Below are 24,301 nucleotides of genomic sequence, written 5' to 3' on the forward strand. Positions count from 1 at the left end.
ACGGTCCAGAACTTATTTACGCTTGCTGATTTTCTCTCCTGGACTGCAATTGAATTTGTTTAAAATTCCTGGGCCTTTAACAACCCACTTTACCGAATTACTGACATTAAGCAAGGTAACTTAATATCAAAGCATTGCACTCGTTCGTGTCGAGGTGACGATGCTACAAATGCGACAACGCAGCCGGATCAGAGGCGAAGAGGGGTGCGGAGTTACGGCTGACCTTGAAGCTCGCATTTTCGTATCCTTCAGTATAGTATGCCAACGTGTGTGTCCCTACCAATCCACTAAAACACAAGTAAATTGATTGATTTATTTAGTTTATTTTACTTCGCGTTTTGTGCCTCTTGGCTAATTTCCGAAGATGGGGATGAGTGATGAAATTGATGAATAGACGTTCACAAACAACCTAGCCCGAGCGGGATTTGAACCCGGGACCCTTGGCGTCGCAGCGCGAAGTGCTAACCACTCGGCCCCAGGGTCCGGCAAAACACAAGTAAAGTTTAGGAATGTACCACAAGAAAAGGAATTCCCCAGGAACTTGACAATGTGACGTTAGAGCTAAGACGCTGAAATATTTATCATGCGCCAAATTCCCACACAAGCTTCCGGGGAAGTTACGAAGTTTCCGGATGGCCTGTTACTCATTCCCACATTTCCTTGTCGGCAGTTAGACAGACTGGGTTAAATGGCATAGAGTACGTTGTTTGTTTGTCTAGTATCACGCTTCATTGCGGAAAAACTATACTGAATAGGATTTGCAATACTAGGTAAGCATTAACCTAATTTTAATAATATGAAGTGCCACACTAAACAGGTGACAGCGCCGGAGGGTACGGCAGGGTGATCTGTACGTTCGACCTGTTTTCAACTCCGTCCCCATGGGCGTCTTTAGAGGAGAGATCCAGGAGTCCGGACCCCCTCCCCCGAAAGACTTACCAAGTACAAAAATCAAATAATCAAAATATACATTTAGTTTAGCATTTGTTGTATAATGGAGAGTTATTTATTTCCGTTGAACTTAGACGTGTGCAAGGGTTGGATTGGAATTATGCGGCTTTGAATTGATAGTATCTAAGATGCACACTATTGCTTATAATAATATATGCATGAAGTATTATTCAAGGACTTAACTTTTCATCAACTGAACATAACATTTTTTTGTTATTCAATAGGTATTAGATTTTTTACTTTTTGACATTAATTTCCTTAACAGAGAATAGTATATATGCGAATTTTAGCGATCTTAAATATATATTAGATAACGAACGCGCGCTGTTATTTCTCTATTCTTCTGCCGTCTTTTTACCTATTCATATAATAATAACAGTCCTCCTGTGCCCTCCTGCGGTCTAAGGCGCTGTGCTTTGGACTCCCACTGCGGGACAACATGAGTTCGAGTCCCCCTGGGTTCACGGCCTGTGTATAGGACCGGTGGCAACCCACCATCGTGGGGAAATTTGGGAGCTACGAGTGAGAAGCGTAACCCGGTCTCGGAAATCTGGGGGGGGGGGGGGTTTCGACGTGCTGACCCCACGTCACCCCAATACCGGTTGAAGATCTCCACACCTCTAGAGGGAGACTGGCAGTCGGGAGATCGGTCTAGGCCCTTCAAGGGCTGTCGAGCCACGGGTTATATAATAACAAGAGTAATAATTATAATTGGTAACAGTTTCAACTAGTCAAAACGAATTTCTTCATTTTTACACAAGAAACTACTTACGCGAATCACTTTATGTTGCATTGTTGAAGTTCCCGAATCTATTTTCTGTCATCTTTTCATCTTTTCTAGCCATAATTCATGTTTTTATCTATAAAAATATCACAATTGCCCTTCCTTCCATGTACTTTCTCTACCTCAACCTGATGTTCCGCTGTGTTTGATGACGTAACCCCCTGTCACTGTTTCCAACCACAACGTCTTTTTCCAAAAAAGATTACGTGACCCCAAATTTTATCTATGCTTGCCTACCTTACCTAACCTAACCTAACCTAACCTTACCGTGAATGGTTCGTGGGGCTATCCGTGAATGGTTTGTTGGGCTACCCGTGCATGGTTCTACGTATTAGCATAATTTAAAACCCGGAAGCAGGTATTTTTTCGTTTACAAAGTTGGAAACACTGCATATCCACTCCAAATCGACAAAACACAAGCACGACGCGCGATGATCCAGAACTCTCGCGCCATATTGTCTGTCACGCAAGCGAAAAAAGGAGCAACAATAATTACTCGTAACATGAAAAATTGAAGTTATCTTCGTGAGAAATTCATAATTTCACCTTATAGAATGTTCCGCAATGCACAATAAGTAAGTAGCAATGTTAAAAAGGACGAAATAAATGAGTTATAGATGTTTTGACTAGATTAAACTAGTAATTTATTATTTTACCTACTTTAATCATTATTATGAACAGACTTATCAATTATAAACATTTATGATTATTATTATGAAAATGCCAAGGGTCCCTGGTTCGAATCCCGCTCGGGCTTGGTTGTTTGTGAATGTCCATTCATCAATTTCATCATTTCATCACTCATCCCCATCTTCGCAAAGTAGCCAAGAGGCACAAAACGCGAAGTAAAATAAACTAAATCAATCAATCAATTATTATGAAAAAGGCCTTCCCGATGGCGTAGTGGCAATTTCTTCGCCTTGTAATCAAGTGGTCCCGGGGGAAGCTCATAGTGGTTTGAATCCCACTTTAAACTGTAAGTCCAGTCCCGATTAGCCTTACTGAGCATAAAGTGATATCAAAATACAAAACAATCACATCATTATAAAAATTATATGGCTCAATTGTCACTATATTGAGATTATATATGTATAAATATGTGTGTGTGTGTGTGTATTTGAAGGAATGCACATGTCCCTGTTAAATTTGTGTAATACAAATGCTGTTATTTAGCTAAGGAAAGTTTTTAAATCAGAAAAGAGCGAGTTCCTTCTTTGAAATTAAATTAAATTAGTTTAGTCTCATTCGTCAAGGTTATTAGAAGTAGTATGTAGCAGTGGCGCCAAGTTTTGAAAAACATTGGGTGAGGTGAATTCGGATATTTGTTTCACAATTTTCTGTAATACTATATGACATAAGTAGGCTGAGGAGTATTTGCCCTGAAATGCCTCTCTTGTTCCTTGGCAAGAAAACGTAATTTTATACGTTGGAAAACTGTTTCATGCCAAACGTTTCTGAAAGGAATAGTGGCTGCCTTTTTTCCTATTTTAGTAAAAAGTGCCTATTTCGAAGACAAACTGATTTTCGAGTGACTAATCCGGGAAAACGGCAAAAAACCTTCCCATCTTTGTCAATTTTAGCGGCTATTTTGTACTTTTGGGTGCTTCTTTGCCTATTTTGAGTCTTTAGTATCTAATAACGATGTGGGCACGGACAATGTAAATAATGACACTGGAAAATCATATTGGAGATGTAACAAATTTTAGGGAAATATTTTGATAACACTCAGTCAGTACTTAAGTTGTGAGAATTCTGTAGGCGTATAATGATGAAACATTTTGTTTTCACAAACGCGGGGGGCTTTATTTCTAAAATAAAATGTAATAACAGCAAATTATTGAGTGAGGCCCGAGCCCCACAGGCGCATATAAGCTGGCACCACTGGAATAGAGGTTGGGTAGATGGATTGTTTTCTTTCATGACGTAACGATGGTAGTAGGTGAATTTAACCTCGAAACGAATATGAAATCTAGTGTTGCTCACGGGACGGGACATGTCCCGTCTCGTGTCGTGTCTCGTCTCGTTTTCGAGACGAGACACGAGACGGGACAAGCCTTTTGAAATTCGAGACGGGACGAGACGGAATGCCTTTCTCGTCTCGTTTTCGAGACGAGACACGAGACGGGACGGGACGGCTTTTGAAAAGTCTCGTCTCGTCTCGAATGTCTCGAAAAAATAAAAGCAAAATATTTAATCAGTTGCAAATACTTGTTTGCTTGGAAAAGGGTATTTCAGTTTGAAACGTTGATAAGCGCGTGTTAAGTCAAAAGAAGACTATTCTAGAGAGAGGAATGAATGAATGAATACCTAAACTTATTTTCAATACTCTTTCGAAACACAGGGTTACTCCCCATTTTTATTTTTCAAATCATTCCAGGTTAATAACTTTATGTTACGATAGACTCCAGATACTAATACAATTCTGAATAACGTCAAGTAAAAGGGCAGGTAGAGAAGGTGGAAGGAGGGGCCAAAAGATCGTGGAGTATCTGAGTCCGAGATTTATCTTGTAAACATAGTCTCAGCTCTATAGGTTGGAAAGATAAACGGACCGACGGATAGGGTTTATTATTATTATTTAATTTTTACATCAAGCGGTGTACAGTAGTGAATGTTATTAGGAAGTAGGAAAAACATTGTGGGAAACATGGCAGTACAAATTGATAAGGAGTTGTTGGGAAAGTTATTAAGGAGTCCAAGATATTAGCAAGACTAAGAGAAAGATATAATTAGGGACAAATAATCTTGCATTATCCCACTCCGAACATCTGAGAGCAAAAGAGGAGGAGAAAATACGGGTATTATGGAAAGAAGTAATTTGGTGATTTTAGTGTTTACAGGGAACCATGACAAGATTTTACCACGTGATTATTTGCACGGGTTGCGAAATTTTTAGAATGTTATGGAAATTTCGGAAATGTCTTTGTTGAGAAAATTCTTGTTGTTTCCCTCAGGCATTCTACAGGTGGTTGGATTCGATTTTTTTTACGTCCGTTTGAAGATTATTTCCAATGCTTTTTTAACGAAATACTGAGCCTGATATAGAATAGATTTCGAATGAAGGAAGTGCACTAAGTTCTGTATAATCGTCGTAGAAGGAAACGTTGTTCTATGGGGACTCCCCGGTGGTACAGTGGTAGCGTCGTCACCTTGTAATCAAAGGGTGCCGGATTCGATACCCGGTGAAGGAACATAGTGATTTGAATCCCACTTTAAAGTGTGGGTCCAGTCCCGATTAGCCTTTCTGTAAATCAGATGAAGGAATGTTGTAGCTGTTCTTTTTATTCTGTGAATTTAGCCTTCAAGTTTATGAACAAAATACATGTAGTATCTACTGTCTACATTTTCAATCGTTACTAAACAAATTTCACAAAGTAGTTTTATCAAACTTCAGAGGGAAGCTGACACAAATGTCAGGGTGGCGGGAGCCTGTTTACGGCCAGGGTGTATTCCGCGACTATTTTTCGCCGTTCCTGACTGACAGAGGTTTCGCTTTGAACAATGGACACCGTTGCTTCAGGAGGTAAACACCAAACATAGAGGCGAGGTTGACCTGCAGTAGCGGGTAAGTGCCATAAATCCAGGCCTAAAGTAGGAATGAAGGTTGATGCAAGGGAGGGGCAATAAAAATTCTGTAATTTGCTTTGCTTGCTGACAGGAAGTTTTGCAGGAAAAGCTGATAAGGAAAACGGCAGACTTGAATGAAAGAGGGACAGTGAACACAAGTGCTTTGTATTATTCGCCGACATACAAGCTTCCATTTCGAAGGTGAGGCTATCAGCAGCGAAGTTATTAGAGGGTTGGAAGCAGTGACGACGCCAGAGGAGGCAGGGGGACGCCCCATGTCAGACACTTCGTCCCCCCCGGGCCCTCCAACTGAAGTTAATTAAATATCGAATAATAAGAGAGTTCATTTATAAGAGTATGACGATTTTCACCTTTTCAAAGTGGTGTATTCTGCATGATATCACTTTCGTGCTTATAATACCAACTTGATTAACAAATATTAATTTGTTTAGTATATATATAGCTATGTGTATGTGACTTTCGTTCAAGATTCGAGCGCCGACCTGGGCATAGGTGATTTCTCATTCATTTATGTCCTGTAATAGCCGAGATTAACCTAAGTTTTAACCAGTCTTAAGAACTGGGAAAAAGTGTTGAATGTGGATGGTTTTAAAACATCACGAATATTTTCAGGACCACAAGACATCATCTGTAGTACGGGCAAATTATTCTAATCGTGGTCGTTAGTGACAACGCTAATTATTAAAAGACATTCAAAGTTGATTCAAGATTTGGTTGGTTGGTTGATTTGGTGTTTGAAGTCCACTTTATGCACAGTAAGGCTAATCGGGATTGGACCTACAGTTTAAAGTGCATCCACTGGGTATCGAACCCAGGACCAAAGGTGATCGAAGAAAACCCGACACTACATGTCAGTTGTGGATTAATCGCGGTTTCTTACTATTCAGGGACTTGAATTTCGAGATGATGAGTCTGAGGAAACCTTAATAAAGGGAATTTCTTCGATACTCTTGAAGTTAATGAGAGGATATTATTTGGAAATGTATTGAACGTGAACCTTAAAATGCAAATTACACTTAAAATTCGATTCAAAACATATCGCGGGCAGGTAAAAGAATGCTTATTAGGATTTGCCACTCTCCAATCATTGGATGCAGGTTCGCTCTTTCTCGTATATATCAAAATCGAAGAACTTCTTCCCACGAACCCCATAGGTGCCTGTAATTGTGTAGCACAGACATACGTTGGAGTGGTAGAGTAAGAGTAAGTAATGCCAGGGTCAGAATATTTCTTGAATTATGAAATAACTGTAACCTTTGTCTGATTTTTTTATCCTGTGATAACATTTCCCTGAAAGGTGAAACACAAATTCAAAACCTCTTCAGCATTACGAAGATGGTTGTCCTTAAAATCTTTGAAAAGGCTTGCTCGAAACAGGATGCTGGATGCAAACTGCCTCATTTGGCTGTTCTTGCCATTGAGAAGAAATGTCAAGTCCTGGACGTACCAAAGGTGGGCAATGTGTTCTCCAAAGCACATAGAGCAGAATTCTCCTACAGGAGAAGTGCCTCACATTGTTTCTAATACTCAAGAAGATTAATTTCTTCCACCGTCACGTTTATTTTGCAAGAAAATTAAACTCTTCGAAGCATTTTTTCGTCATTTATATTATTATCTTATAACTTAAATATTTATATCAGTAGTTTCATCTCAAGAAAGACGATGAATTATAAAATTATGAATGTCTTCCAATACTGAAATAGGCCACTAGAGACAACGCAACTTACCAATAAAAAAGAATTAATGTCTTTATTAAAACGAATCATGTGGAGATAAACTCGTAATCAAGAAGTAAATTTAGGCAGTAAACGTCCACTCTAAATAAAAGACAAACATAAAACACCATACATGAATATAATAATAATAATAATAATAACAATTAAAATTATAATAATAATTATTATTATAATTATTATTATAAGTATTATTATATATGTATATATATGTGTAGTGTTTTCGGGCGTTTTAATGTGACTGCCCCCTTACAATATTTTGTTGCCAGCCTTCCGCCCCCCCCCCCAGTCACATTTCCCTGGCGCCGTCACTGGTTGGAAGTAAATTTATTAGGACGAGGAAAGTAACATTAGCTGTTGACAGTGTTGCACCAAAGGACGTGATGTGTGCTACTGTATAAATTATAGGAAATTTAAGCAAAAAATTATAATTGTTGAGACTTGAGAGTTGTTTCCTTCATTTGATCGTAGGAAGAGGTTTTCTGAGACAGAGTGGGATTATTTTACACATGCATGAGAAAGGGTGGTTGTTTAAAGATAGAGACGAATTTTGCACATTTTTTAAAAGTTCCGATAAAACGAGAATTTAGCCTTACTCTTATGAAAAGAAATAACGCAGTACAGGGAAAGAATAACTCTTCACATTTCTCGCACCTGGTGGGATGCAACCCACATGCACAAGAGTATTGCAGGAAGTCTATGAACGAGGATGAAGAGGGATATTTGAAATTTGACTTAGCTGCGGGTGAATTAGTGGGTTCTAATATTCTTAAGGTTGATATTGGGTTTTAAGTCCACTTGATTCACAAATAGGCTAAATCGCGAACCGACCTACAGTTTAAAGTGCGATCCGATCCACTTTGTGCCTCCATTGGGTATCGAACGCGGGGACCCTTGATTACAAGACCTCGACGTTATTACTACGTAATCGGGGAGGCACCCAATTTACACAAATATGTTGATTCCAATAACACGTTATATGTATAATCTGATAATGATGCACTTTTGGTGCATCTAAACATATTTTTTTCAACTATAGCATGTCTAAAAGAATCATTGAAGTTGGGATTTTTATAACTTCAGGAGGTACGGCTCTGTAAATGTGCGATATAAAATATATGCAGGTTTGCCTTCCATACGTGGTGGTTTTGTCACGTTTCTTCGCTTCGTACAACATACACTTTTGCAGGAACGGCTTCTTGCATCCTCCTGGGGCCTTGCTCTAGCTAAACAAAAATATATTTCTTTAGCATAATCAAGGGTTACTTTTTTATGCCGAACAAGGATTTTATTGCGATCATACGGCTTTGAATGACAGTATCAATGAAGATTTACGTACACTACTACTTATAATAATGAGAATAAAATATTAATCAGGAATTTTATTTTTCGTCAAGTGGACTTAACATCCTTTTTTGTTATTTAGCAAATATTCAATTCATCACCTTTTTTGACATTAAACTTCTTGCCAGGACAGTTGTTTTTATGCAAATTTAGGCGATCTTAAGTACACGTAAGCTAGATATTAGCTAATATTCGTGCTGTTATATTACTATTCTTCTACAATCTTTGTAACATTTCATGTAATAACAATAATAGAATTGATTAATTTACATATTCAAGTGAATAGACCTATGAATTATATTAATGTATTAATTTAAACATTTGCTTAATTGTTGTCGTTAATATTATTATTATCATTTTTTCTGAAACACTTGGCTCGGACACCCTCCCCTTACATATATTTATAGATGCGTGCCTGCCGAAGGATAAATTAGATCAAGCGGTGGTGGTACCGGACTTAGAGGCTAAAGAGAAAACAAAGAGGTATGTGCGTCATAAGCTGAGCATAAGAAACAGCACAATATCACAAAGAAACACTTTTTGAAACTTATGTCATAGAAGATGTTTAACAATATTATAAACAATAAATGCTTTCTATTTGTAATATACTAAGTATTGAAATTTTAAATAGTCTTTTGTGTTCGTACTACACATTTAAAAACTTTTTTGTTGCTCCCGAGCGCCAAGCTTAGAATTTAAAGAAGAAACGTACATTTTCATAGTGCACGGAAGTTCGACATTCAGAAAGAAAGAAGGTCTAGTGGAAAACATTTCAAAACTTCCAAAAGGTATAGCAGTAATGAAAAGAGCACTCTTGTATGGAAGCCAGAAAAATCACAAGGTAGATTTTTTATGATACCTAGCAATCAGTAACCAACAAACTGCATTTTTAATATTAATGTCCTCATGATTAACGAACCTTATTTATTCTCACCACGCAATGGGTAAAATATTTGGAGCTTTATCCCACTTTCCGGAAAAATATTTCGTGTTTCTGCTACTTTTGACTTTTGTTGGCATGATATCCCGGATCACTTTTACGAGACGAGACGATACAAAACGAGACGGGACAGAACCCTTCGAGACGGGACACGAGACGGGACAAACGAATATTTTCGAGACGAGACACGAGACGAGACAGCATTTTCACGAGACGGGACGGGACAGACCAAAGTCTCGTCTCGTCTCGTCTCGTGGGCAACACTAATGAAATCCATGCGCTAGTGGTGCACTATGCAGATAGATTGATTGAATTGGTGTTTTTTTAAGTTCACTTTATGCACAGTAAGGCTAATCGGGACTGGACCTACAGTTTAAAGTGGGATCCGAACCACTATGTGCCTCCACCGGGTATCGAACCCGGGACCCCTTGATTACAAGGCGAGGACGCTACCACTGCGCCATTGGAGAGGCCCACGATGCAGATAGAAAAACATGTCACACACGTGAACATACGAGATATAGATGTACAAAAATACACATACGGCTACCCTGATGCGAGGTGTTTTTTTTTCAAAAGCACTAAACAAGTTAACATATAAATTGGAAACACTGAAGGTACTTATTACACAGAATAAGAAATAAAAACTACTGCCGATGTTTCAAATTAGCAATAGGACCATTTTTGTTTTGTCTGCAACATGGTTCCTCCCAAGGCCAATGGCACATCCCCATAAAGTATTTAATTACGACAACGTGTCAGCTGCTATTCTCTTACTGAAAGGCACTTAATTTCTTTAACTTTCATGAACACTGTACATGATCTGTTCTCCCCCCCCCCACTAAATTACTCCTTTTCATAATCTAACGGATTAAATATGGTGCACCTGGTAGCAAAAGTGACTTCGAACCAGCTAAAGTAAATTCATTATTAAGAAAATATAGCTATTCTGATTCCTGCTAAGGAAGTGACAAGTTATTTACAAGTGTCAGTGACTCACTGAGAAGCAGTGACGTGCGGTGACGTCGACATTTGGGGTAGCAATCAGTGGCGTGCTCAAGGGGGGTTGGTGTGGCTCATACCCCTCCCCCCTTTAGAGCCCAGTATTCCTAAAAACAGAACGTCAATAACAGGAAAAGATTGCCAAATGATGAATGAGTACTAATAAAAGTACATGTAACCCCCACCCCCATTTGAAAATAAAAAAGATTTGATTTGACTACTAAGCGAGAGATCCTGGGTTCGAATCTCGGCTTGGCCATGGGTATTCTTTGAGTGTGTTCCTTCATCAATTATATTGTATGATCTTCGGGATTAGCCAAAAGTGGCGGAAAAGCGAAGTAAAATAAACCAAATCAAGCAATCAATCAATGATTTGACTTCATTTTCGTTACTTAGCGTCGCTTTTTTCTCACATTTGGTTAATTGCGAAGATGATGCGACAAATTAATGAACGGACAAACACAAAGAACACCCATGCCCAGGTCGGGGTTCGAACCCGGAACTCCTGGTGTCCTAGCGTGCTGTGATAACCACTCCCCCACGGTTGGTTGATTTGGTGTTTCAAGTCCACTTTATGCACAGAAACAAAACAACAGGTAACAAAACACACTTTTTTGTAGTTTCTTCAATAATATTAATTTGGCTTCTTGAGTTCTGAGATACATTTTTCATTTCAAATTATTTCATTATTCACTGCAGAGTAAAACACAGGAACAAGAATGCATGCTCATCTCGGGTTCGAATCCCGGCCTGGATTGTTCGAGGTCCCTTCATTAATTTCATCACATCATCCTCATTTTCGTGATAACTAAATGTTGGCAGAAAAGCGAAGTAAAATAACCAAACCAACAACAATATGAATGTGCGTTCTCTTGCCTAAATAAATACATCTGTTGGAGGCCAAGAGATTAGTATATTTTTAAAAAAACACTACTAAAACGAGAGCGAGAGAGAGCCTGAGCAAATATTTGTAATCTAATCATTATATATTCCATATTTGAAAATAAAATAAAATAAAATAAAAAATAAACAAAGCATAACATTATTGTCTACACATACCACGTTCCCATTTCATAAATAATAAAACTACATCCCATATTATACATACATATTGTACAACGTGTAAAAGGTTGTGTAAATACAGAGAACGTAAGTACTGCAGAAAATTTTACCCTGTGTTCTTTAGAGTATTTACAAAAAAATTATGAGAAACCAATCCCCTATCTGTCCTATAGGAGATAGACTGGGGGACCTGAAAGCCTGGGCTTTCAACCATTGCAGCGGGGGGCGTGGGGGCAAGGGAACTAGAGGTAGAAATCTTCCATTTCATTGGGCCGGCCGTTTCTACCTGGAAACTGGCCTGGCTGAAGAAGAGCGAGCTAGGGTATCCAGCCAGCTTTGCCCGCGGAGAACACCGATGAACGAGAAGAGCGTGGGAAAAAAAGGTGTTGCATATGAGCTGTGGTGGCTTTAACAAGACAGTAAATATTGTGATTTGAATATAATTCGAGATGTGAGATTGATTGATCTATCTCTGCTAGACTAGCTACTCCTCAGTGCACGTCACTGCTGAGAAGGTACATGATAACACGCGGGAATTAAAATCCTTTCCTTGTATGATTCTCTATGAAAGCGAATCAACGTGGAAAATACAGGAGTACATCCAGGATATTGAGCGAAAATAATTCGTGGGTGGGGGGAAGGTGCAATGTTCAAAAAATAGGCTAGTCAGTCTCTATATGCTCGTCCATAATGTCAGTTGCCACCAGAGTGGAGTTGCGAAACTTATTTTTCGACCACCCCTCGTATATCCTGGCAGGGATGAAAATTGACCTTATTCCCTACATACATTTGTTGAATTCTTGAATTTCAGATACTCCAACAATGATGTCGACAACAACGGAAACCGAAACAACACGGACCAATGTAGAGACATCGTGTGCAACAACGCAAACAGGACCGGAAATGGTAACAGACACGACGGAAGTCGTAACAATGGGCAAAGAAGTGGAGCCTGCGCCACGTGGCAAGCTGTTCTCTTTGACTGGGGCCAACACGTACGCGGCGAAGAAGACTGTGGCCCAAGGCATGATGGACATTGCCCTCATAACAGCCAATGCCAACCAGCTACGTTATGTGATTGAATACAGCAAAAATTCGCCAACGTTTTATCTAATCGTCGTCCTTATCACGTTCAGCCTCATTCTTCAGGTAAGATTTGGGTCACGAGTAAGAAGCAGATGTCACTCGCGAAAATGGCAACAGGGCCCGCAAAGGATTTGTGTTATCATCTATATTCCACGCCTGCCTTCAACGTCGCAAATTACAAAATTAATTCAAGGTTAATGATAAGCAAAACCATTATCTCAATTAAAACATATGCTTAGGTGGGACATAAACTGGCACAGAAATGTTTTTGATCTGGGAGGGCTACAAACAAGCCTGTAACATTTTAAAACAGGCCCCACAGTTCATTTTTAATCTCTTATGTGTTTATTTTTTTTTACAATTTCATGGCTATTTTAAAAATATGTACACTTCCGGTAACAAATAGGCTCTAGACATTATTCCATCATTGTGCACTTACTTTAAGCAAATTTAACTTCCACACAGTGATTGAATTGGGCCTGTATGGTATACTGGTAGTAAATTAATATGCCGCAAAGCATAAAATTGGCACTTATTTGCTGGAGCTGATGGCACAAGTAGCTACGCAAAGGTCAACAATGTAGTCGCTCATTTCTCTCTCTTGCAAGTTTGAGTTGTACCGTAGATAACTCTGCATGCACTTCTCCCCCACCATGCCGTCCACGGCCGAACGCTCCTTGTCGATCATACGTCATGAGAAACGGAACAATAGCGTTGAGAATGTGCTAAAAAGTTCTCAACTGAACCAAATATAGGAATCGATTAACCAGGGACGTCGTTAGGGGAGGGGCCAGGGGGAGCTCTGGCCCCACCAGTTGCAACTGTGGCTCCACCAAACAAAATTGTGATCGATTGAAAATTATCCTAAATTAATACTACACACAATTTTTAGGGAAATTTATAGCAGAACTGGAGCACTGCGCGGGGAATAAACTTGCTATTCTGAAGAAAATATCCTGAAGCAAATGTAGGACACCAAAATTTCCACTCCTTAGCTGCTTACTGATTTGTTACCAGTCATATAATTTGCCTGCCTTGAGGTTATCCTTGAACCCAAGTTCCTAGAAACCAGAGATTCGAACTTTTCGTTACAAATGACCCTTCCTTACAGATGGAATCAAAGTCTTTGCCAGGCGGTGAACAATAGTGGATCGACAGATACATAGAGTTCTCCAATAACTGATAAGGTTCTGAGATTTAAATGTTCTCCTTGTTTTAACTTCAGAGCTTGGTGTTCTTGCAAGAATCTCGTCTCAAGTTGCCGTGGGTGCGATCAGTGTGTTGTTCTAAACTGTTGTAGTACTTTCCATTTTTCATGGATAAATTCCCATTTATTGTGATACTTTTTACAACTTGTACCTGTCAAAAGCAAATCATACTAACGCCTATGCTTAATATACATATAGTTGTATTGTTTAGCTTTCTTTTCTGTTAATAGTTTCATAGGATCAAATTTCAAAACTTAAGATGTGGCATCCCCCAAACTGAATAATCTAGCTACGTCCCTGTGATTAACATTCTCAATCAAAAAGATTTAAAATCAACCAGTAACGTGTTTGGACGGCCTTTTACATGCTTACCAAATGACATAACTTGCAATAAATTAAACGATGTATCAGTTGGCAGGATAAATCAGTGATCATGCATGTTAATTTTGTGACTCATTTTTGTGGTATTAGGAATTTCTGCAGTAGTGAGTCGTTTAACGTTGCGTGACACAAATAAAAGAGCACAATTTGTGGTGAGAATCGATGTATTATTTAAGGAAGCACGATAAATTATTGTATCAAAAGACAGGTCTGTACATACAAGCATACCGCGAATAATTTATTTCCAATTCGGCCACTGTTTACTCATGAAGTTTTCAGAGAGCTAATGTGAGCTAAGTAGTACCACAGTGCAGTACAAAAGCTTTACAGTGGTTTGAATTTTTTGGATAAGGAGATAACATGGACAAAGATTCTTTCCCCCTTTAGCTTGATTATATGAATGGCAGAATCACATGTCTGTCAAATAATTTGATGTTTCTGTGTCACTAATAGTACCTTTGAATTACTGGGGACACACTGTATAAATACACCAATATCATACATTTACACAATATATTTTTCTGGATTAATTATGTGCATTCTCCCGGTTTTCTGACACTCACAAAGAGGGGATGATATCCATTGTTGGATCCAGTTGTGAACATGCACATTTTGCAAGGCCCATTTTTGGAGCCTGGTAATCAAAGGCAGGGGTTCCAGGTGTGGCCACAGCTCACACTGTGAAAATGTAATAGGCAAACATTTGTGACAATAATTAAACAAAGGTGTGTAAATAATGATTGATAGTGCCTTCATTTGGTTATTGTGCCACTAGAACGCAGCCCATGTGGTGGTGGAAGGACCCAGCTTACAAACACAATAATAATTCACGTCATGAAAAATGTTTTTCCTTTCTAACTTCGAAAATCTAACGCCAAACTCCTACAGCCATTGAGCTACTTTCCCTATTTTAAAATAAAGGGTGGGCCATCTGGTGGTTTCTTTTTAAAATACGTGTTATTTTGACACTGACAGCTCATTTGCGCTCAAAACTTGACAGAAACACAGTAGCATATCTCCGCGGTACGAAATGAATAGTTTTACGCTGGAAGAATGGTGGGAAATATTGAAAACTTATCTCCAAATTGAAGTACTGTGTTGCCGAAAAGTGCGAATGTTGAAAAGAAATTTCGGACGAAATACTGCACCAACCGCGCCTGCTGTACGGAAGTTCGTGAGAGTAGCATGCTAAGTGATAACACAAGTTATCCTCGTGTTCAGTAGCGTACGCAGGATTTCATCAAGGGGGGTGTTATTTCTAAAACGTTTTTCCAAATTCACATTACCATTGTTTTATTATACCAGGTGGTTATAATTAAAGTGACGGTGTTCAGACTGGTACAGCACGGGCTGTAATGAGAGTAGCAGTCTGAAACTTCGTAGATATGCTAATGAAGCAATGCGCTCGCGAATTATGAAAAGAAAAAAAAAAAAAAAAAATAGTTCCAATTCTCGCCACCAGGGTAAAAAACGGCGCTGTAAGCAGTCAAAACGTGGAATTTTCCATAACTCTGACGTCAAAGTCGGTGAAATTGCCTAACCATTGTGTGAGCTCCCTGGTTGTTGTTGGTGACGCTTGTTGCTTTTTCCTTTAGTAATGTTCATGTAATTCGAATAGTGAAATTGTAGCGATATTTTATTACAAAGAGTATTGTTTTCTGCGATTTATAGTGTTTTTCCTGTAACTATACCAAGTTTTGACTGCTTACAGCGCCATTTTTTACCCTGGTGGCGAGAATTGGAACTTTTTTTTTTTTTTTTTCATAATTCGCGAGCGCATTGCTTCATTAGCATATCTACGAAGTTTCAGACTGCTACTCTCATTACAGCCCGTGCTGTACCACTCTGAACACCGTCACTTTAATTATAACCACCTGATACTTTAATGAAATAATAATAATCACAATTAATTAATAATACTTATAATTAATTAATTAGCTGAATTATTACTGATAATAGTACTAATAACACTACTACTACTATTAAGTAGTAGAGATCTACATACAGTAGAATAGGTAAGGCAAGAAACTCCTCGCGGCCTCACGCCCAAGCCATACGTAGGGGAAGGACGCACAGAAGCAGGGTTGGCAGTGCATACGGCTCAAATGTCTACGCAGAACGAGAACACAAGAAAACTAAGCAAGAAGATCTGGGTGGTATGGCGGTAAACATACAACGGAATTACCGTGTTCTGCTAAGATGGAATCAATTTTGAACATCTTCAAACGGGGTTTGTTAATTTTCACCAATGAATACGATTCTGGTTTGAACATGTGTGCGTCAAAGGGGGTGTTGTTTTGAACGAGCCACTGAATTATAATGTCTTTTCGGGAGGAGGAAGAAGGCGCAGGATTTATTTGTACATTATGGCATGAGGCGTTGTCAACAACAACCACACTGTTTCGTGTCAAATTTGGGATCAACTTCTCCCCGGATCCTGTGGCTGAGTGGCTAGCACATTCCGCTGCGACGCCAAGGGTCCCGGGTTCGAATCCCGCTCGGTTATGGTTGTTTATAAATGTCCATTCATCAATTTCATCATTTCATCACTCATCCCCATCTTCGCAAATTAGCCAAGAGGCACAAAACGCAAAGTAAAATAATATATATATATATATATATATATATATATATATATTATATATATATATATATATATATATATATATAAAAAGAAAATCAAAATTTTGGGCCTTCAAATCATGGTGGTAATCGCCAAAATATTTTCCAGATTTGAACATTAACCGCCAGCATGTACAACAATTACACGTTGCACTTTAGACACCGGTGCTTTGACGGCAGCCGCGGTTCCATCCACCCAAGCTTCTTTCTTTTTTGTCGAGCTGTGAAAATTAAGTCCATCAACGTAAACAATGGGTCTTCCTTGTCGACGAAATATTTTTATGGCTTTGAGGTACGATGAACGTAAACTTCTTATTTCGTCCTTTTCTATAAGCAATTGTCTATTATTTTCTGCTTTTTCCCACTTAAACTCTAGGTCACGTATTATCTTGCGCACACACCAGACACTGCCTTGGAACTCTATTCTTTGTTTCAAAACCCTTCGGATACCTTCCCCGTCCGTAAGGTGAAATTCGTGCACAAAGCGCCTAACAACACACTTATGGAACTCGTCTATATGACTTTTGATTTTTCGGCGAGGTCGTGTTTTATGGGGCGTATGAAAGTGTTTCTTCAACGTAGTGCATGCTTTACTTTCTATTAGTACAATTCTTCTGACACTGCTGAATGAAACACCACATGCGCGAGCCACCCTCCTTTCGGACATACGAACTCCCACCTCGTCTTTCATAAATGCATTGACATTATATACAATTTCTCGCCATTGGCTGTGGATTATTTTCCGTCCACCGAGTTTACTTGCTTTCTCTGAACTGCAAGCTTCCATGCTAGCAAGTACACTACACACAAAACAAACACACACTTTAAATGAAGACAGGCAAGTCGATCGCGTTGTTTCTCGGTGCTCGGCAACCCTGCCTGTGTGCACGATAAGGGAAGTTCGCGCATGCGCTTGCCGCGTTTCCGACCCAGCACATCGGTGGGAGAGTTTCTTGTCTCACCTCTTGTACTGTAAATATAGTATTTATGAAAACAATAGAACGAAATTACTTTCTAGTCATTCGATTTTTAGCAAATCCTGGGAGCATTTTTTTGTTTCTTTGTTACGAAATAATTGTCTGGTCAAGGAGGTGAGACATTTCAAGGGTGAAGAAGATCCATAAATACAAGAAAATATATTAAAATAAATTGAAATAATCAAAGTATGGAACTCATCCAAGGAGCTGCGGTGATCTGGTCGGTAGAGCATCTGACAAGTGATATCACGCGGGAGATCTGGATTCGATTCCCGAAATTGGTTGGAATTTTTCCGACTTTTTCCCCGCATAAATGTCCCCGACAATTCACATCTGGATTATCTCGCTGTTCTTACCAACAAAACATTTTACAATAGTTGATCATATTGTCGTTTGAATAATTGTGTAGTCAACAAGGTGAGACATTTTAAAGAGAGACATTCAAACGTGCTGCGGTAAACAGTATAATGGGAAGGCGAATTCGTGACTGTATTCTTGTCCGCCTAGCCTTTGTCTATACATTAGCCTCTTACAACGTATCAAGAACTTTATTTAGTTAATTCTCATTGTTCACACACAAAAAATACATGTTCGTTGAACACTGTCATACATAGAGGGGTGGCCGATGGTATTCCAGCCCTACCGAAATTTTGAGAAAATCAGAATTTTCAAATAAAAATCCGTTAAGAACTTTAAAAAATCAAAATGTGTAAATGCGAAACCTCTTTTAAAGTGAATCCCGATTACCATTTTTGTCTTTGAATACAATTTTAATAGACTGAAAAGCTCCAAAAATACGAAATATTTTATTATGCATCCTGCCCTCCAAAACGAAGCCATGTGCTATCCACATTTACTATTCCAGCCCCTCCCGAAAAAAAAATCCTGCGTACGCCAGTGTATTGAACATTGTTGCAACTGAGATACAAAACAACTTTTTTCTCTTTTAAATCATAGTTACCCTAACCTAACCTCAGAATGGCATCACTCTGAAAGACACGTGTGTTTGGAATGCTGTGCTTTTCTCCATGCTGCATGGAAATAATAATTCAAATTATTATTATTAGTAGTAGTAGTAGTAGTAGTAGAAGTAGGAATAGGAATAGTAATATTATTGTCCCAGATCTTTGACTGTGAAAAATTGTCCATTTAATTTTTTTCCCACAGCATTTTTCATAATATTTCACAAGCTCAAGGGGGGGGTTTAAACCCCGTAATCCCCCCCTTGCGTACGCCACTGCTCGTGTTCGCCCAGTGTGCTCAGTCCAGAATATTGCTGCCGTTGCCGAAAGTGTGCGCCGAAACCAGAGAACCTTAACTCGCCACAGATTTCAGCAACTGAACATTAGCCGCACTAGCCTGAGAAGAATTCTGCATAAAGACCTTGGATTATTCGCTTACAAGGTGCAACGTACTCAAGAATTGAAGCAAAATGACCACCCGCTTCGTTATCGCTTCTCTGTGTGGGCTTTAGAGCAGCTCGAACGTGACGTCGATCTTGCTCAAAAAATCAGCTTTTCGAATAAGGCGGATTTCCATCTGGGCGGCTATGTCAACAAGCAAAACTGCCGTATTTGGGGCTCGGAAAACCCACACGTCGCCGTAGGGAGGCCACTGCATCCTCCGCGTGTGACTGTTTGGCATTTTTCTTCGAGGATGACGATGGCAACAACGTTACGGTCAACTGAGAGGCATGATAACCGATTTATTTTTTCCAGCAATTGCTGACTTAGACGTGGGCAAGCTTTGGTTCCAGCAGGATGGCGCTACGTGGCACACAAGCCGTCCAACAATCGCTCTTTTGTGCACTCATTTCAATGAGCGTGTAATCAGCTGTTTTGGTGATGTTGCCTGGCCTCCGCGAAGCTGCGATTTGACGCCGTTGGATTTTTTTTTTTGGGGGGGGCGTTAAAGATCGATGTTATGCTGACAATCCAGGCACTTAAGCACAATACTGATCATGCTATTCGTGCAATAGAGCCACAAACCATCGATAATGTCCTGCAAAATTGGGTTGCCAGGATGGGCTACTGACAAGCGAGCCGCGGCAGACATTTGAATGAAATTATCTTCCGTAACTAATAGGAAGGTGTACTCTTGTCAATAAAGCAACAAACTTTGAAAAATATTGCACGGTGTTTATTTTATCACACTTTTAAAAAGAAACCAGCCGATGGCCCACCCCATACATGTCGAGCTACCAAGGATGGATTGAATTTTTGATTATAACTTCTTTGTTCATAAAAATGTTAGTGTGTAAAGAAATTAATAATTTTAAAAGACAGAAGGATATGTGTATCGAGATAGTATTTGCAGATCTTTATTTAGAAAATATTACATTCTTACATTACTAGTTTCTCAGATATCAAAGTGTAAAAAAATCGATTGTTTTTTATTTTTGCTTAAGACGAAGATTGAGTTAATTTAGGTTTTGTTAAGCTACTATTTTTTAGGTCTATCAGTCTAAACCAATATCAATATTTATAGCTCTAAGAGTTGCTGAGATACCGCTAGCTGCCAAGGACAGATGGACATGGCCGAGACTCTCAAGGGTACTCTGTTTTCAGATTTGCTTTGTAGCGTCCACAAATTCGTTACTTTTATTCTTAAGTGGTACTTGAGACAGATTCTGATACTTTGGAGGATTATTGTTATAATTTCTTCTTGAAATATTGTCTGGACTAGGTCAAGCTGAAGGTGCAATCTGAATTAACAAACCAATCGCAAGTCACTGAAACAAACCTCACAAGCTAAGGGTAGTACGCAATCGACCGTTTAGCGATCACTGATCTAATACAATATTAAGGGGAACAAAATCAATCCCTGTCAAGATTACAAAAATATGGTTTTCCAAGGATATCTTATCTAGTAGAGATTAATTCTCAACTTCTAAACTCATTTAAGGAGCTTTCAGCCTGAAGCAACAGGGAACATGTGCCACTTGGAAATGACTCGTCAGAAATAAATAGACTGACACAACACGCTGCACATATCTCTTGTCACTTGCGTATAACTCAAACTGGACCATTTTATCAATAGTATGCATCAGTGGCGTGGCGTGACTTTTTCAAAAGTGTTACCGGCTATCAGTACGCCTGCTAGACGTTATCACTCCCCCTCCTCTGGTTAAGAAAATATGTCTTCGAGCTAGATATTTGATCCTTTCGTTCTTGTTTTGCAATCAGCACAGTGATTTAGCCACAAACACTCCTAGAAAGAACTACCACTCATGCGACAGTTACCACGAAAATCCAATGAATAGTGGTAGGCCATTGTCAATTCTTCATCTGTGTCTTGTTTATTTGCAATGAGGTGCGAAGGGGAAGAAGAAAATTTCTCGGGTCAGTTTGACGTTTGTGTGGTGAGCACAGAGCAGACAACAGAACTCCGCTACTTTGTGGAAGGGAACCCCAGCTGTACGTACTACTGTTGCCAACTTAGTATTTTGGAGCAAGGTTTGTCCAAATCACGAATCACACCAAGGAACTATATTTTCGTCTATTACCTAACTGGTCTCAGTTGTATTTGAATCCAGCCTTTGCTCTGCAGTCTGCCTCTAGTTGCTTCACAGAAATGGTATTGCTATTTTAGGCGGGATTTAGCTGTTTTCTGCCAATCCGATGTGTCAACACAGGCTGATCCGGTAGGTATGAACGGCAACAGGGCCCCTTAACAGGCATATGAATAACTCTATAGCACATTATGCCCCAAAGTCCTTCCCCGCTCTTTCCTTGCATTGGCGCCCTCTTCTTCCTTTTTGCCTTTACAGGGAAGCGGAACAGCCTCCCTCTTCGCTTCTGTCGGCTGCAGAAAAAATGTCCTAGGCAATATCTACTCGAGGGCAACGGTGTTCATTAACGAATTTAACAATGTTGTCATTTTATTGAAACCACATTTTGATTCTTTACATTTTGCTGTTACCTGCGGTAACACCGGCTACATGCACGCGACGCCTCTGGTATGCATGTCACTTCTATCTTTGGTGTGAAACCCCGGGGTTACCACATGAACTCGTAAACATATTTTCTCTGAGTTTTCCAGAATTTACAATTTTGTTTCTAGAGTACTCATTGCACAGTACATTACAATTTTGAATTTATTTTACAATTGCCACCTCCATCTCGCCTTCATAGTACACCACCCTCATTTACATTATTATTACTATAAATTCAACGGGTTAATCAGTACTCTGGGCATCTGTTTCTGTAATATTACTGATGATTTTAGTATCAAGTATATTTATAAATAGCCTGTAATTTACTGGAATATTCCACCATTTTGTTATCATTTTATGAATAAAATCATATAATTCATGTATCATGGTTTTATAAAGGAAATGTTTAAATATGCAGTTTGTTTTTCAAAGGCAAAACCCATTGCAATCAGTTAGTTACACATATAGGCGTAACTTGGCGGGGGCAAGGGGGGCACTTGCCCCCCTCAAAATTTTCATGTTTGTTAAAATTTACAAGTTAAGGATATTTTTGTTAACATCCTGAGACCTGAGGAGCTAAGAAATAAATAATAATATTGGTGATTTCGCAAATGTAATTTATTTAGCAAATAATCCTGGACACTATTTTTATAGGGTGAAAAACTTTTCAACTCTGCCCCCCCCCCCGAAAAGTGAGCCTCAAGTTCGTACCTGCCCCCTCAAAGTTAAGTCCCAAGTTACGCCCATGGTTACACACATTAATTAAGGAGATGAATGAACTATTCATGTTTAAGCAACATTTGCAATTTTATTTTGTATCAGAAGAATAACGGTTCTCGGTGTCAGTAAATTTTGTATCAGTAGTTTATCGGTATTGTCAAAAAAAACATATAAGTTTACTTTCTGTTACGAAAAAAAAAAACACTCAAAAATAAAACGACATCTCTGTATATATTATTAAGGACTACGTTTACAGGTTATTGTGGTAGTTAAATATTTTTTGAAACTGCATTATAATGCATAAAATAAAATTTCAATCACTTTTGACAAATAGATGTTTACAAATAGACACAATATCAACACATCTGTAATCAGGTTGGCCACTCTAGGACCTTGATAAAACTCAAGTATAATTCCCAGTTTTTAAGGCAAACTTTACAAAATTTCAAGGCTACAAGCAGATGTTTTCTCTATTTCAACCTTACGTACATATCTAAATACACATACAAATGCAAGTCAAAAATGCTATGGGATATAGGTACTAATCTACAAAAAATTGTTAATTGTATATTTGTCTAATCAATTTAGCTTATCTTGCAATAATATTCCATCTGTGAAATAGATTGTTCTGTAAAGGACAGTAACAAAGTAAACTAAACGAACTGAGAAAATTGTATTTTATTTTTCATGCAGCTCTCTTCTCCTTTTTCTTTTCCTCCTCGATAAAAATAAAAACTAAACTGTGAAAAACTTGCCTCTCGACATTTATAAATATGTATAAATTCAATGGGGTTTGGATGAATAAAAATTGAAATTCTTCACGTCTACGAAGAAAAATTCACGTAGAATTCATGCACAATTCCCAGAATTCCAGGGGAGTAGCCACCCTAGTAATGCAAAATAAATATACTGTTAAGCCTATATCTTCAAAGTAGCTTGTGTAAAGTAAGTTACTGAAGTTGCAATTAGTATACTATCAATAGGTAGAGCATGCTCTAGTCCTTCAAATGTACTTCATTGGGACTCACTGATCAATTAGTAGATTTTCCCTCACATTTTCATGGCATTTTCATTATTTTCAAATGCCCTGAGATTTCCAGGTTCTTCAGGTTTTCCGGGTGTGTGGGAACCCTGAACCCCCATGTTTCATATCGCTTGTTGCTTTGGTCTGAAAGCTGCCTTAAATGAAAATTCATGTCATCAATTTCTCTAACTGGTGATGAATCTTCTTACTCTATTAACAGAACATTCTTCTCCTTGCAGTTACTTGTTGGAGTCATCCTGATATTCAAAGGAAGATTTGATCTTAAGGGAGAAGAGAAGAGAAGGGAAGCTAATAAACTAAACAACTACGTTGTGGTCGGAGTGTTCCTCATCACCATCATCAATGTCTTCATTGCTGCTTTTAGTGTAAACGAAGACAGGCCCAGCGCACCCGTATACCCCGTTTATTCTCTACAACCTGTGCAGCCGTATGCACCACCTGTGCAGCCATATGCACCACCTGCACAGCCACCAACACAACCAGATTCAGAACTGGTATCATCACTCTTGTAGCTTCCACCCACAGATGTGTGCAGCATCAAATTCTCATTCCCACACACACACTCAATAATGTATATAAGTGAATACATTAAGTAAATAATACAAATAGGATTATTCTTGTTCCTATATGTATATGTATGCATATGACAAATTTCAAAATATTTGAAATTATTTCGTAGTCTGAAGAAGGCCCTGATACAGGGTCCAAATGTTACGTGTATAGTGTTTTTTTTTTTTACATTAATAAAACTGCCTTGATCAGCGGATTTACTGTTTTGCAGTGGTATCAGTATTGGAAAGTATTAGTGCATAGGCCAGCCCAAATATCGGTATTACCCAAGGTGGCAAAACTTGAATGGTACTGAAATATCTGTTGCACCAATCTAAGTCAAATAAAATGTGATCACTTTTCCAAATGAGTAGC

The 24,301-nt window shown here is 38.8% G+C and overlaps 1 protein-coding gene across 1 annotated transcript; it reads left to right on the plus strand.

Annotated features, from left to right (window-relative positions):
• Positions 1-665: 665 nt before the first annotated feature.
• On the plus strand, positions 666-23,977 carry LOC145996435 (ninjurin-2-like). Its single transcript, XM_083132913.1, has 3 exons — positions 666-770; positions 12,216-12,553; positions 23,596-23,977. The coding sequence occupies exons 2-3, from the start codon at positions 12,227-12,229 to the stop codon at positions 23,887-23,889; spliced, it is 621 nt and encodes a 206-aa protein (XP_082989039.1). The 5' UTR covers positions 666-770; positions 12,216-12,226; the 3' UTR covers positions 23,890-23,977.
• The last annotated feature ends 324 nt before the right edge of the window (positions 23,978-24,301 follow it).

The sequence above is a fragment of the Lepisma saccharinum genome, chromosome 12 (assembly GCF_977018435.1).
Source record: "Lepisma saccharinum chromosome 12, izLepSacc3.1, whole genome shotgun sequence".
Classification (NCBI taxonomy): Eukaryota; Metazoa; Arthropoda; class Insecta; order Zygentoma; family Lepismatidae; genus Lepisma; species Lepisma saccharinum.